This window comes from Monoraphidium neglectum (assembly GCF_000611645.1).
Source record: "Monoraphidium neglectum strain SAG 48.87 unplaced genomic scaffold scaffold00102, whole genome shotgun sequence".
NCBI lineage: Eukaryota > Viridiplantae > Chlorophyta > Chlorophyceae > Sphaeropleales > Selenastraceae > Monoraphidium > Monoraphidium neglectum.
The window spans coordinates 18,821-33,384 of record NW_014013526.1 but is presented as its reverse complement, the minus strand read 5'-3'; the positions used below and the strand labels follow the sequence as shown (position 1 = coordinate 33,384).

The following is a 14,564-nucleotide window of genomic DNA, read 5'->3' as shown; positions in this document are numbered from 1 at the left end:
GGGGGGGGGGGGGGGGGGGGGCATCAGCCAGACGCGTTCCTTTACCCCCAGCTCCAGCGCCCGCCGTTTGGCTGCGGCCGGCGGTCGTTGCCATACGCAGCCTTCAAGAGACAGTACAGAAGGATGCGCTTCCATGCGAGCTCCGAACATTGGAAAGAAGGATGCGCTTCCATCGAAGCTGAGAGCACTTTGAGTGCCGGCGCAGTCCAGGGTTTGACAGCAGGACGAGTGCCAGGCGAATCACCGTTGTTTGCCCGCAGCTTGCCTGCAGCCGCACGCACAGCTCTTTGCCGGCATCGCGCGTGCACTCTTGAAAATATTGCCGCGTCGGACCTCGCCGCAGCTCGGCCATGGCGGCTGACGGCGGCGGCCCCTGCTGCGCTGCACCCTCCCCCCATTCTGGCGTGTCTACTGAGGCCGACGACGACGGCTTCCACACATACAAGCGTCCAGAGGGCAAGTCGGGTGATTGCTACCTGACGTCCACGTGTGCAAACCGGCTCGCTGCATCCAGGGCATCGGCGCAGTCACAACGCGGCACACACTGCCGATGCGGACGCCTACTCAGGCGTCCGCGATTTGTTGAAATCATGCCTTGCATTCGCCCAGCAGCATCACATGATCACCCAGCAGCATCCCATGATCACCTGAGTGACCCTGCTCTCCTGCAGCGTGAGTGCTAGCGCGTCATGTCATCTTACGCACCACTCCCCCCCGCCCGCCCCCTCGCCGCAATGCTGCGGGCAAAGGCGGCCACGGTGTCGGGTGGACCGAGATCCCGCGGTACAGCTTCGAGGTCCCAGGGGGTTGGGGGGAGACGCCCGTGTCCATTGCAGACCTTGCGGGCACAGATGTGCGCGCCCTGCTTTCATCCGCTGGGGCCACCAGTGGTGTTGGTGGGGGGGGATGGGAGGTGGGGTGTGTGTGTCAGGCAGAGGGACACCAGAAGACGGTCAACCGTGCGCATTGCCGCGCGTGCAGGGAAGGCCTGAAGCCTACACTAGCCAGCTGCCCAGCAGTACCACACGGAGCAGTGGCAGAGTGCTTGCGTTCGCACGTTGGGCTCGTTGCGGTTCAGAGGGCACGGCAGAAACAGAAAAAAAAGCTCACCGGCAGTCTGCCAGCCGGACTGACAGCTGGTGCTGTTTCTGCTCTCACTTCCATACCTGCACATAGGCCGAATTGAGCAACATCACTTGCATTCAGATAATCCATTGCTACCACACATTCATTTGCTATACGCAAGGCTTGGCCGTATTCTCAGACAACAGCAGCGAGGGGCAAGATTTTTCACACCAGGGAGACCCCGAGGACGCTCCAGGCTCCCGTGCAGCTCGCAGGTGAGGCACGAGCTATCAAGCCGTTGCATACGACGATACGCAGGGCTGCCTACGAAATGTCAACGCGCTGCGAACACCGAGCAGTTTTGCGAGGTGCGGTGGTGCTGCTTTGCTCAACCTGGCTGCGATGTAGAGCTATGGAGTACGCATGCATGCCTCATGAGCGCTGTGAGCTTCTGGGCTGCGGCGTTGCGCAGTGAGAGCGGTGCGTGTGTGCGCAGCGTGCAGCAGCAGGCGCGCCTGGCAGGCAAGGTGCTGTCCGGCACCCAATGCATGCGTCCCTGCAGGTGTGTGGGTGGTGGAGTGTGGGCTGGTGGAGTCTGGACTGGTGAAGTGATGAGAAGGTGTCCGGCGCGCCACTCGCGCCGGGGGTATGTTGGGATTCCCTCAAGATCCCGCCGAAGGGTTGGCCTCCTGCACTGCAAACCAGGCCCGCAACCCCTGCGGTTGTGTAGAGTCCACGCTGTGGACCGCCGATAATCAGCCACAGGCGCTGGCTTCGGCCTCGCCTCACGGCACTCCAAACCACCCTGGGTTCAACGCCCGAGGGAAACAGGGGGGGGGGGACAGCCAGACACGCTCCCTGACCCGTGACTCCAAAGCCCGCCGCTTGGCTGTGGCCGGTGATCAATGCCCTACACTGAATTTTCAAAAACATGGAAGAAGGGTAAGCTTCTAGAAAGCTTTGTGCACTTGCACTTGCAGAACAGTGGTCTTTTACAGTAGTGGGTGCCCATGAACATGTACCAACACACCTCTGCAAACAAGCTGTCGCCAACCACGAGACAGCAGCAACGTCGCCAGCCCGTGAGCCGCGTGGAAGCCACGCACTGCATCATGCATGTGACTGTACGCGCGTGCCGGGGTGTACCCATATGTCTGCCGCCGCAACCGCAGCTTTTCATTACAGCAGCAATAGTCAGCCACAAGTCAGAATGGTGGCGGCAAAACAGCAAAAGCAACTTCCGCAGCTGCTGCAGGCGCGACTGCTGGGCGGTATGGCGCTCGTGCGTGCGCCCACTTGTGTGCGCCGCCGCAGCCGGCGGTGTGTCATGTCAAGCTTGGCGTGCGCATGCATCTACAGGCCCCTTGACCACAGCCGCCAGCCTGCTGATATGATAGCACAGCAGCCACCAAAAGCGTCGCCGCACAATGCAACGCCAGCCACCCAGCCGCACGCCACAGGCCGACATATTGCCAATCCATCGCTGTGTGCGTGTCGGAGCGATACATGCTCAGCTATGTGAATGCCATGAACCTAGTATGTGCACAAAGCTACATTGCTATGCTCGCTGATGCAGGGTCAACACACACCTGACAGTCATCTAGCTGGCTACCCAAGGCATCCCAGGGAACGGGTCAGTGCCAAGGAGCTTGCCCTGCCTGTTGATCTGCCTGTTGCCCTGTCTCATGATAGTGTGCGTGTGGATGCTTGTGCATGCGCGTGGTTTCGGCAGAGTTTGCCTCCCGAGCTATCAGGACAATCTGCAGGGGTCGGCGCTCTTCAAGGACCAGAAATGAGTCATCACCTTGGTGGCTAGCCCACTCTCGTGAGGGATGCCCACCGCCAACTGGCGGCCCACCTCTAATGCCGCGGCACAACAATTCTGATCAACAGCTGCCGCCCCCCAGCTACCTGCCTACTTTTCGACCCGCTTCTCAGGCCCCAGGCTCCAGGACGGACGCCTCGCGCCGTGCCTGCTGCCGCCGCCGGTACCCTTGACCACCCCGCCACCGCCGCCGCCCAGGCCTGACCCAGACGCCCCCTTGTCGCTCGACCCAGCCGCATCGTCCTCCGGGGGCGGGGCCACGGGCACGCGCGTCGCCCTGCCCTTGACGCCGCTGCTGTGCGGGGCAACGACCGGCAGCTGCGCCGCCGCCGAGGCGCGCGGCGGTGTCGCGGGCTCGCGCATAGGCGACGCCTCCCAGTCCGCCGACGGGCCGCCTGCCGCAGCGCGCTGCTGGTCCGCCGCCCCTTGCCCCTCCCTCGCGCCCTCCCGCCGCATGGGCGTGCCCAGTGCAGCGCGCGGCGGCGGCGCTTCGATGCCGATGCTCGCCGGCTGGCGGAAGAACAGGTCGAAGCTCGTCCCCACGTCGTCCTCCGCAGACCCAGGGCGCTGGTGCTGCTGGTGCTGCTGCTGGCCGTAATGCTGCATTGCGCCCACAGGCTCGTCGTATGCCGCATCAGGGGCGCCGAGGGCGCTCCGCAGGTGGGCCAGCAGCGCGTCGTCATCGTCACACAGGGGCCCTTGCGTGGCTGCGGCCGGCACCTGCTCGGCTGCGCCCGCGGGGACGGCCAAGGCCAAGGCCGAGGCCCTCTCGCCCTCGCCCGCGCCTGCGGTCCCGGCCGCTCCGCTGTTTGGCGGCTCGTCCGCCGCCCCAGCCGTCGCGGCTGCGGTCGTGGTGGCGGCTGCACCGCCGCCGCCCTCCCCTTCTTCCGCCTCCCCCGCTCCCTGGCCGGGGCTGCCGCTCGAGGGCGTGAGGCCGCCCCCGCCCTCGCGCGCGGCGGGCAGGGTCCAGGAGGGGCGGCGCTCGTGCAGACCAAGGGAGTAGAGGTGCTCCAGGTCGGCGCGCAGGTCCAGGCCGGCCGCCAGGTCAGTGTCCAGCTCACCTGCCGGTTACGGTGTGTGTGTGTGTGTGTGTTAATGCGTGTGTGAATGCGTTTGTGTGCAGGGGAGTGGAAGGGGAGACGATCAATGTTGTAGCATGAGAGCCGGGCCTGTCTTCCGGCAGCGGTGTCGGCGTAGGGCATGCGGGCCAGCTGCGACAGGGACCCCCTGAGTCCTTCACACGCAACAGGGGTCAGAGCATCACTGAGAGAATCTGGCTGGACGCTCATTGAGGGCTTGAATTCGCTTTTGCCGCACCTGCCAGGTCTTGAGGTGCTCGCGGCTGGACCGCGCCCTCTGCCGCGGCCCGGCCAGCGTCCGTCGCAATCACAGTCGACGCGGCTGCTGGCAAGGCCGCAACTGGTGGCGCCGTGCTGGGGCCCGCCACGGGTGCCGCAGCGGCGGCGCGGGTGCTGGCCGCGGGCCGGGCAGCAGCAGCAGCAACCGCGAGCTGTGAGAGAGGCGCCGGGTCCGTCTCCAGGATGCGGCCTGCGGTCGGCGCCGCCTGGGTAACCGCACTCGGCCTCGCAGCCGCACGGCCCTCCACAGGCTGGGATGTGCTTGACCCGCTGCCGCTGGCGCTGGTGCTGGCGCCACTCCTGCTGGCACCGCTGCCGCTGGCCCGGCTGTCCCTGGCACTGCCAGCGCCAGCACCCCTGCCACTCGCACCGCTGCCGCCAGCCCTCGTCGCGCCAGCACCGCTGCCGCTGGCGCCGGCGGTGTCACGCTCCGTCCCCTGCTGCACGGATGGTCCCAGGCGAGACCCCGTCCTGCCAGCCTCACTCACAGGCACCAGCAGGCCCACCGCCAGCGGAGCCGCGCGCTGAGCAGCGCCGCCGGGCGTTGCGCCGGGGCTCGCAGCGCGCCGAGCCGGCACCCCCGGGCTCGTTGCGCGCCTGGACCGCGGGGCGCTCCTCGGGCGCGCCGCCGCCGAGGGCGCCGCGTCGGGCTGGGGGTCGGCTGGCGGCGCCTCCGCGGGCTGCGGCCAGCCAGCGCCGTACCGCACGGCGGCGCGCAGCAGGCCGGACAGGCCCGGCTCGCGCGCGCGGTCGGCGGCGCGGGCGCCGTCCCTAGCGACGGCTGCGATTTCTGCGCCGGCATCCAGCAGCGCCTGCGCCACGTGCAGCTGCCCCTGGGCGACGGCCTGCGAAAGGAATGACACAGGGGCAGGTGCGCCGCGTCAGCAGCTGGAAGCGGGTTTGAAGCGGCCCGTCACTGCTGACTTGCCAGTTCTGGGTGGCTCAACCTGTAGCACGCAGCAAATCGCAGCAAGAGCGACGCGAGCTTCGGCGACTGACGGGACTCATGCGCGTCCACCCAGGAATATGAGAGATTCCAGAGGCGCTCACCGCGTGCAGCGGCGTCAAGCCGTCCTGCCAATGTGCAAGAAAGGGACCAGCTTGTTAGCGGATGGATTGTTTTCTGGCGTTGCAAGCTTGCAAACATGTGAAGCAACATAAGCTGTCCCCAGAGTGATGGCTCTATTGAGGCGCGCGCCAGCAGGTCAACGCCACCCTCCACACCAGAATAAGATCCAGGGTTCCTCACCCTGTCTGTCGCGTCAACATCGGCGCCAGCGCCCAGCAGCATCTGCCAGGAAAGGGTAGCAGGGGGCGCTTTTTAGATGCAGCCGGTGTGTAGAAATTGAGTATGACAGCAAACTGCTGCACTCTGACAGAGAAACCAGCAGTGTGTGGCTGGTGCTTGTCGGCGCGCATGCTACCATCGCTGGGTGCCAGCTGCCTCACCCGCACAATGTCGAGGAAACCGCCAGCTGCAGCGATGTGCAGGGGTGTACGACCATCCTGCGCAGGGGCAAGACAGGAAGTTACAACAGCTAGGTGACTGTACAGTATCGCACAATCGCTGTGTTAACAAAATTCTGAGGGTCCAGTGCACGCGCCAGGCCCTGGGGGTCGTCCAGCCACTCATGTGCATCAGCCTGCACCCTCGCGTGGCGACCCCACCTTTGCGGCAGCGCTGGCCCAGGCTCCCCTGCGCAGCAGCACCCTGACCACCGCGACGTGGTTGTGCAGCGCCGCCATGTGCAGCGCCCGGAAGGAGCGCTTCTGCAATGCGTCGACGCGCGCGCGTCCGATTCGTGTTGATCGCCGCAACCGTGCGGCTGCTGAGCAAACGCGGCGCTTGCAGCTCACTTAGCATGCCAGCCCAGCTAATCAGCAGCGATAAAGCCACACCCAAGGCGCAAGAGCCCCAGCGAGGCGCTTCTCAATCGCCATCACGCGCGAAGCATGTCAGCTCACCCGTGTAGAGAGGTCGTGGCTGACGCCGTAATCCAGGAGGGCTTCCACCACAGATGCGTGCCCCACCGCCGCCGCCTCGTGGAGCGCGGTGCTGGACTCCTGCAGGCCGTTTGACAGGAAAGAAACTTTTGAGCAGAAATATCGGGCCAGCCTTGACGCAGTCGGCGATGTACAGACCCCCAAAGGGAGCCGTTGCTGGACTTGACACAGGAAGCAGACAGCTGGATGCAGGACGGCTTGCGGGTTTGGGCTGTGTTGCGCGCACCTTGGTGGGCCCGAGTATGCTGGCGCCGCGCTCCATGAGGAGCCGCATCATGGCCACGTGGCCGAGCTTTGCCGCGTATATCAGTGGAGTGCTGGGACAGCGAGACTCCTGGAAGGGTTTGGGTCGTCGTTGTTTTCGGGGATGGTGGTGTCATGGTGGGATGTGTGTGTGTGTGTGTGTGTGTGTGTGTGTGTGTGTGTGTGTGTGTGTGTGTGTGTGCGCACATGTGTGTGCGAGTACATGTGCACACATACTCAAAACATCCTCACACAAACACGTACATGAGCGTGAGCATGTGGGCCCACCTGGGAGGTGGGGTTGAGTGCCGAGCTGCGGTCCATTAGCAGACTGGCAGCAGCGTCTTGGTTGTGCCAGGCGGCATAGTGGATGGGCAGCAGGCCGTCCTGCAAAGTTGGTGGGAGGGGGAGGAGACGATTCAGTGGGACTGATGAGGCGAAATGTAAATCTTGGCTGAGGAAGCATAAAGGGCAGGCCCATGGGTGCCGCGGCTTACAAGGCTCGCGCAGCAAGCGCAATCAAGAGGCTGTCCACAACGGCAAGGAAACTCAACAGACGGAGGAGCAGCGCCCATGCCGGCTGGACGTGCCCGACAGCCGTTGCGGTGGGCGTCCCCGAGCCGGTCGACCCACAGTTGCTCACCCCATCCTGCACGTTGACGTCGGCCCCTGCGTCAAGCAGCGCCGTCATGACCTCCGTGTGCCCCCGGCATGCCGCAAGCGACAGCGCACACATGCCCGCCTGCGGGCAGGGGGGTGAAAGCGGCAGCCCGCCGGCGTCTTGCGCCGCGCAATCCAATGGCATGCCGAGCGTGCATTGCAAGAGCGCGCCATCAAGACAGCTGCGGCCTGCAAACCTCACCCTGTCTCGCTTGTCTGGCGCGGCGCCTGCCGCCAGCAGCTGGCGTGCCTCTGCCGTGTCGCCCGTCCACGCGGCGGCGTGCAGCGTGTAGGCTGCCCTCCTCGCCATCGGGGACAGAGGGCTCATAGGCGAGCCGGCAGACGCGGCGCGGCGTCCGAGGGGGCTGCTGTGCGGCGACGGGCGCAGCCACGACAGGCAGCCCGCTGCAGGCGCAGAGCCAGCCCTGGCCGCGGCCGGCGAGGCCGTGCCGCCGCTGCTGTCGCTGGCGCAGCCGCTGCCGCGGCGGGGCGCCTGGTCGCGCGGCGGCGTCCCGGACTGGCGGCGGGGCAGGTAGAGGCAGGACAGCAGCCCGGGGGAGGTGGCGGGGGCCAGCGGCACAGGGGCACTGCTGGCGGCTGCAGCGCCGGCGGCTGCGGCCGCCGGCAAGCGCCGCCTGGACGGCAGCAGGCGGCCCAGGCCCTCGCGCGCGCTGCGCTGCATAGGCACAGCCTCCTGGGCCGGTGGCAGCAGCGTGGCCGTCTCGTCGACCGCGTCATGCTCCTCAAGGGCTGCCGTAGGCTGTCCCGCCTGGGCAACATGCACCGCCAGAGGGCCGGCCTGGTCGCCCAATGGACTCGCGTCTGCGGCAGGCCGTGCGGCGTTGTCGCCCCCTGAGGGCACCTCGTCCGCCTCGTGCAGGGGGCGATGGCCCCGCTGCTCCTTCATCGCCCGCTCGATTGCACCGCCTGGCCGGACTCGATCGAGAAGCGCTTGCATTCTGCGTGCATTTGCGATCGCGATGCTCACTGAGGCCGCCTGTCCCGCGGTCAGAGGGCATTAGTTGTTGTGCGACGAGTGAGCTGGCCCATAAACCACTCCAAAACGGACCTCACCTGCCACTCATATGAGTTGATTCGCCCAGGCGTCGCGTCTAGGGCCCTAGCAGGTTGTTGCGCTCCGCTTCATTCAAGCAACCTGTGCTGCCAGCTGGGCTGCGTGGAGTGCGCTCGTTAACGCAATGTGTGTCAAGATAGCCTGATACGGGAGCTGACTTCCTCATCAGGTGGCATTGCGCCATTCGTCACTCCCTGGCTTGGAACGCTCGGAACTTGACCGGCGACGGGGCACGATCAACTTGCGGGTGCATGGTAGCGACAAGAGACTAGGGCGTACCATCAAAGTTTAAAACACTTGTAAACTCGCTCGAAGCACAAGTGTCGGCTGTCACGCGGCCAGCCGATGATGGTGATGAAGCGACCATGGCTCATTGGTCATTGCTCATTGGCCAAACGTGGCGAGGTGGGCTCCCGTGTGCCGGTAAGCTTCTTTTGAGTCTACAAGCAGCCACAAAATACCCATGCTGCAGTTCTCATGCGGCATGTTGACTACAGTACAGTTTGTCCAGCAAACCTGGCCTTCATGGTAGGCTGTACATACAGTACCGGTACGCTACGTTGTGCTCTTACTGCTTTATCCATGATGTGTATCGTACGTCGCATCAAGGTGCTTGCAAGCGCACACATGTCAGCCATGCAGGGGAGCCACCAACACAGCCTCCAATGCGCAGCACCAACCAAGCAGGCGTGCAGCAGTTGCTCTTGGCACGAGCACAGCGCACACAGCATGCAACGCCCGCCTCTCGATGACGTTTACAGAGCATTAAAGCAGGCTCAAAGACTGATCGAATTTCAATAGCAAACGGACTCGCCAGCCTTCAGTGCCCTCGCTGCGCAGGGGACCGCGCGAGCAGTACGTACCCGATCTGGACGTCGCAACTTTATGATATGTCAACATGACAAGCTAGATTTTTGATGAGAAGATCATGCGGCATTCTGACCCCTCCGCGCCCCAGTAATCCCTTACGCATTGATGCACCTGCCCGCTCGCCGCCTTCCTTCATGCCTATTGCACAAACACTCAAGCAGAACACAACCCTGCTCTTGTTGCAACCTTTCCTAAGCCAACCAGCTAGCTTTCAGAGATCAAACATCTTGCTGGTGACGTGGCACGTTGTCATCACGCACGCTCAGCCACGCACGCTAGCTACCGGCACTCGCCTCCTGTACACCGGCCTGCTCCATGGCAGCGCTTGCACCCCTCAGACACCCTTGTAGGCCGGCTCCTGCCGTAGGGGGGCTCAACTGCCCGAGGGCCATGCGCCTGGCACCTGTGGCGCGCCGCACCACCATCGCCGCCGCCACCTCGCCCAACCGCGGGGGTCGTGAAGAGCCGGCCATTGCGTCGCATTTGCTGCCTGCGGCTGCGGCCTTGGCCCTGCAAGCTCTGGGGCTGCCGGCCATCGCAACTGAAGCGGCCGGCCAGTTACTGAGCGAGCCATCTCTGGTTGAGCGCGTCGCCGCAAGGAGTGCCGGCCCGACCACCACCGGCATCCCGGCGCCCACAGCACCGCTGCTGCAGCAGTTTGAGACATTCAGCGGCTGGGTTTCCTACGGCGCTGGCGTCGGCATCACAATCGCACTTCTGGTTGAGGCGGTGCCCCTCATCGCCATGTCAAAGCGTCTGACGCTGCGGCAGTCGCTCAAATTCAGCGCTGTCACGGCTGGTGAGTGTTGCAACTGTGCAGGGGCGCAAGGGTCGGGAAGGCGCGGCGTGGAGCAATGCGGCTCGGTGAAGCGCGGGTTGGCGTGCGAGCGGAGGAGCTCATCAGCCAGGCGCTTTGCTTGCGTGCCACAGTGTGCTTGACGGATCGCTGTTGATGCCTAATGGGTACCGGGCTGCCCCAATCTCGCGTTGCTGAGAGCTCACGCCAGCAGGCTGCGACGCCTTTACCACATCTCCGCCTCGCACCGCACCCATCCTGCAGACGCGCCGGGCCGCCTCCGCTGGGTCGGCATGTCTGGGCTGAGCCTGCTGCCGGTGACGTGCTGGGCGGCGTGGCTGCTGGCGGCCTGGACTGAGCGCGAGGATGCGCTGCGCGCGGTGTACGTCGCGTACGCACTGCTGTACGCCGTGCTGCTTCTCCAGTTCACCGATGGCTTCACTCACCCCTTTGGCAGCCCCATCGCGTTTGCCATCTGGCTGGCGTGCGGGCTGCACATCCAGATGCACAGGGTGCTGCGCACCAACCGCGTGCTGTAAGGGTCGCCTGATCAACGATGCCCCTGCTGGCCGCGTGCAATTGTTGTTGAGGCTGAGACTTGGACGTAGAGCCTATGCTTGTGTAACCGATCCTTCAAAGGGCGCTCCAACACTACAAGCGTGCTGTTGTAGGGGCGGCACGGTGGCAGCAGCTGGTGTGCTCCCATCAGTGCACTCACTTGAGTGACGCCGCCTGTGGCCAGGACAGGGCCAAGCACCGCGCCCGGTCACGACCCCGGAGTGTATGATACAAGCGTCCTTCGCTTCATATCATAAGTTGTCAATACGATGTTTTGAAGTCATTCACCCACGCAATTTGAATGCCTGCTCGTGCGCTGTATTATCAACGGTGCAGTACGCTATATATCTGTTGAATCAAACTACATCACAACTTTCACGTCATTCAGCCACGCCATGCTCCGGCGATCTGCGCGCGCAAGAGCAGCAGTGCCGCCTGTTTGCCATGAATCCGAATCTATGGATACTGATGAGTCCTCAGATGATGATCAGCAGCCTCAGCGCGGCCGCAACACCAGAAAGCAGCAGCAACAGCAGCAATTTGTGAAGCAGCGGCGCAGAGCGCACGCAGCAGCGGCAGCGGCGACAGCAGCAGAAGAATCTGAAGATGTTATGGACGAGGGCGACCAGCATGACGATGATGAGGGGCAGAACGCATCAGGTTCCGATCAGGAGGAGGGCCTGCGCTCGGCAGGACGGCAGCTGCGAAGTGCAGGCACCCCGCTCAAGAATGCGCCCCAGCCGCAGCCCTCGCAGCCGCAGCCCAAGCCGCGGCGCCGCGCCGCCACGAAGCAGTGCACGCGGCAGCCGGAGGACGTGACGCGCCTGCTGCCCCCGGGCCTGGACGAGGAGATGCTGCGCGCCACGTGGCTGCGGCTGCCGCCCAAGAACTGCAACCCCAAGGAGGCGCTGATGCGGGGCTACCGCGCCCAATTCCCGCGCTGGCGGCTGCAGCTCAGGCACGGCTGGGCCCTGATTGCACGCGCTTGCTTCCATGGTCGCCGTCCTCGTGCGAATTGAAGGACACAGCTTGCCCTGCTGCCTCAGCTCCGACGCACGCCAGCGTAACAAGCGCCCCGGTGCGACACACCACGCCCCGCACCCGGCCCCTCCCTCCGCGCAGGCAGCGCTTCAGCCTGCTGTTCCACGGCTGCGGCTCCAAGCGCGCCCTCCTCCACGCGTTTGCCGCCGAGGCCCTGACAGACGGCGGCGTCCTCGCTATCCGCGGCCACATGCCAGGGGTCACGTCCAAGGCCGTCCTCGCCGCAGTCGCCGCCGCGCTCGCGCACAAGGCCGCCCGCGGCGCGAGCCACGACGAGCTGCTAGCGACTATTCAGGCGGAGCCCGCGGGGCGGCGGCTGTACGTGATCCTCCACAACATTGACGGGCCGGGTGCGAGCTCTGGGTTGTGCGCCTTTGTGTGTGTGCCGAGGCGCGCCGGCAAGGCCGGCGTGCAGCCTGCCGCCCCAAGCCCCGGCAGCAGCATGCGACGCAAGCCGAGGACGGACGTTTTCACCCTTGGATTGGAGGTATACGGTGAACCTCCAAGCTCTATGGCCAAACGGGCTCGTCACCACAGCATGCTGCCCCGCGCGTGCCCGCCCCCGTGCCCCAGGCCTGCGGTCGCCAGAGGATCAGCTGTGGCTCGGGCGGCTGGCGCAGTGCCCCAACGTGCACCTGGCGGCCTCGGTGGACCACGTGAACGCGGCGCTGCTCTGGGACGCGCGTGCCTGCGCGCGATTCAGGTGACGCTTTTGAATTTCTTCCCGCCCTGCCGCTCCCGCTCCCCAGCGTCCCGCATGCCGACCCCGCGGATCGGGCCCGCGCGGATCGTCGCTTTGGGCAGGACGGCTCGGCGGGAAGCATTTGCGTGCCACGCAACCAGCGCACCTGTGAATGCGGGCGCCGTGCGTCGGCGCCTGAGCGTGTCCCTTGCCCTGGCGCCGCCCCAGGTGGCTCTGGGTGGAGGCGCCAACCTACGCAGCCTACGAGGACGAGACACGCGACGTGCCGCCCCTGCTCACCAGTGAGACGGGGGAAGGGGGCCGCTGCGCTGCGCCGCTCCTGCTCCCGCCCCTGCTTGCGCGCCGCAGCTCCTCGCATGGCAACACTGCGCCAGCTGCTCGGCAGCGCTCGTGCCTCGAGGCAAGGCAGGCGCAGCCCTCACACCCGGCAAGCGCTCACGCCAACCGCCCCCACCCATACCCCGCCCCAGGCTGCCTCCAGAGCTCGAGCAAGCGCGGCGCGGCCACGGTGCTGGGCACGCTCGTGTCCAGCGCGCGCGCCGTGTTCCGCGTGCTGGCCGAGCACCAGCTGGCCGACCCGGGGGCGGGGGGCGCCAGCCAGGGGCTGCTCTTCAGGATGTGCCGCGAGAGGTTCATCCTCAACTCGGAGCAGGTGGGTGCATGCACGCCTGTGTATGTGTGTGTGTGTGTGATTGGGCGCTTGTGTGGGGGCAGGCAGGGCGACGCAGGCGGAGGGGGTTCGTAAAGCCCCGCGCCGAAGTGCACTGGAGAGGTAGGAAGGTGCAGCAGAGGGCTGACTGAGCCACGTGGCTGAGGGAGCAGCCCTCTCTTACGCCACCGAGTTGCCTTGTTGCGCCACCCTGCCCAAAGCGCCCTTCAAGGCGGGGCGCGTGCTCACAAGCACACTCGCACACCCCTCTGCCTCTCTTTCACACACACACACACACACACACGCATATCTATACACGCACTGACACAAACACACAAACACACACACAATCACACCCACGCAACCCCCTCCCAGGCCCTGCGCAGCCACCTGGTGGAGTTCCGGGACCACGAGCTGGTCAGGGGCACCCCGGGCCCAGACGGCGGCGAGCTCCTCTACATCCCCATGGAGCCAGACGCCCTGAGGCAGGTGCTGGAAGAGATGGAGGGCGGCGGCGGCGGCGGCGGCGCGCGGGGCGGTTGACTCGCAGGCGCGGCGAGCCGGTTCACGGCGCGCGCGCGATTGGAGATGGGGGCGCGGACGCGGCGGCGCGACGCGCGGGGCTGCGGCGCGGCTGGCCCAGCTGGAACAGGCAGGGCTGGCGAGCTGTTCAAAGCAGCCGGAAGCAGGCTGGTGGTTAGGTTAGCTAGGGGCAGCAGGGTCGGCGCAGGCTTGATAATGCGCTTAGCGTAGGCTGGGCACATTTGCTTGTCTACGGTAGCATAGCACCAGGCCTTAGACATCAGATGATTTCAGATTACATGCCGCTCACTCCTCAAACACATCAGCTAATGAATGCGGCCTGTAACCTCCAGAACACCGCATGGGCCAGGTGAAATCAATCACCCTGGCTTGCAGACATGTCCAGCATCAACCCATGAAAACTGCTCAGCCTCCGCCCCCTTGGCGCACAGGCGCCCGCCTGCCATGGCGGCGCCGGCACGCGTGCGCGCGTCAGCCCCGCGCGGCCATCGTGGCTGCCTTGGCAAGCGGCGAGTCGAAGCGCGCCCCGGCGGCGGTGGTCTTGGACGCGACCACTCCGCCCTTCATGCGGCCCTCCAGGGGGCGCAGCCGCCCGTAGAACTTCTGGGCGTCGCACAGGCCGTTGTCGCTGCGGTTGGGATGTGTTTGAGTGGGCCGACCGTCGGTGCGACACTTTGACGCGCCACTGCTGTAAGCTTGCACGGCAAGCTTTAGCAGGAGCGGTTGGGATGGCAGTGACTCTTCAGCAACAAAGCAGCAGCTTTGAACCACACGCCAGCTGGGATACAGCCGGCCACGCCATCTTGACGTGCAGGCTGGCGCTGTGCACGCGCGGCGTGGGGACGCGGCGCGTCTCGCGCGCCTGATGGAGGGCTCGCCCTTGGTGCCGTTGCAGCCGCTGCTGAAGAAGCTCATCAGCCCGCGCCGGCTGTCGATGCAGTGCGCGGGGTCGTGGGGCTGCGGGCCGCGCTTCAGCAGCTGCGCAGGCGGGCGAGTTCCGGGCGTGGGCGTTGCAACTGAGGTTGTGCAGGGTGCAGAATCCCCTGGAATTCTTTTGGAGCAGGCTGAACTGTGAGTGAAAGGCCCGTGCAGCCAGCCAGCAGAGATGACACTCTCGGCAGGGGCCCGCCCCCGTTCTGTTCCCTGTGCCAGCCGCCGCAGGCCCGCCTTCGCC

General features: G+C 65.5%; 4 protein-coding genes across 4 annotated transcripts in view; 2 read left to right on the top strand and 2 right to left on the bottom strand.

Moving 5' to 3' along the window:
• Positions 1-2,980: 2,980 nt before the first annotated feature.
• Positions 2,981-8,062, bottom strand: MNEG_1083 (Ankyrin-1; the record flags this gene model as incomplete). The annotated part of the gene is made up of 12 exons (XM_014050437.1): positions 2,981-3,951; positions 4,208-4,400; positions 4,737-5,093; positions 5,299-5,322; positions 5,498-5,539; positions 5,698-5,754; positions 5,917-6,018; positions 6,214-6,312; positions 6,479-6,586; positions 6,784-6,882; positions 7,139-7,237; positions 7,358-8,062. 12 exons carry the CDS (start codon positions 8,060-8,062, stop codon positions 2,981-2,983), a joined length of 2,856 nt encoding a protein of 951 aa, XP_013905891.1.
• Positions 8,063-9,490: 1,428 nt separating this feature from the next.
• MNEG_1082 (hypothetical protein) lies at positions 9,491-10,435 on the top strand (the record flags this gene model as incomplete). The annotated part of the gene is made up of 2 exons (XM_014050436.1): positions 9,491-9,899; positions 10,161-10,435. The coding sequence occupies 2 exons, from the start codon at positions 9,491-9,493 to the stop codon at positions 10,433-10,435; spliced, it is 684 nt and encodes a 227-aa protein (XP_013905890.1).
• Positions 10,436-10,912: 477 nt separating this feature from the next.
• Positions 10,913-13,390, top strand: MNEG_1081 (Origin recognition complex subunit 2; the record flags this gene model as incomplete). Its single annotated transcript, XM_014050435.1, has 6 exons — positions 10,913-11,319; positions 11,577-11,845; positions 12,069-12,198; positions 12,406-12,479; positions 12,669-12,850; positions 13,223-13,390. 6 exons carry the CDS (start codon positions 10,913-10,915, stop codon positions 13,388-13,390), a joined length of 1,230 nt encoding a protein of 409 aa, XP_013905889.1.
• Positions 13,391-13,861: 471 nt separating this feature from the next.
• Positions 13,862-14,564, bottom strand: part of MNEG_1080 (hypothetical protein) — a gene marked incomplete at both ends in the record, with an annotated part of 2,914 nt that continues 2,211 nt past the window's right edge. Inside the window, 2 exons of the mRNA XM_014050434.1 lie at positions 13,862-14,018; positions 14,235-14,368. Coding sequence (XP_013905888.1) covers positions 13,862-14,018; positions 14,235-14,368 — 291 coding nt within the window. The remainder of the gene's footprint in view (positions 14,019-14,234; positions 14,369-14,564) is intronic.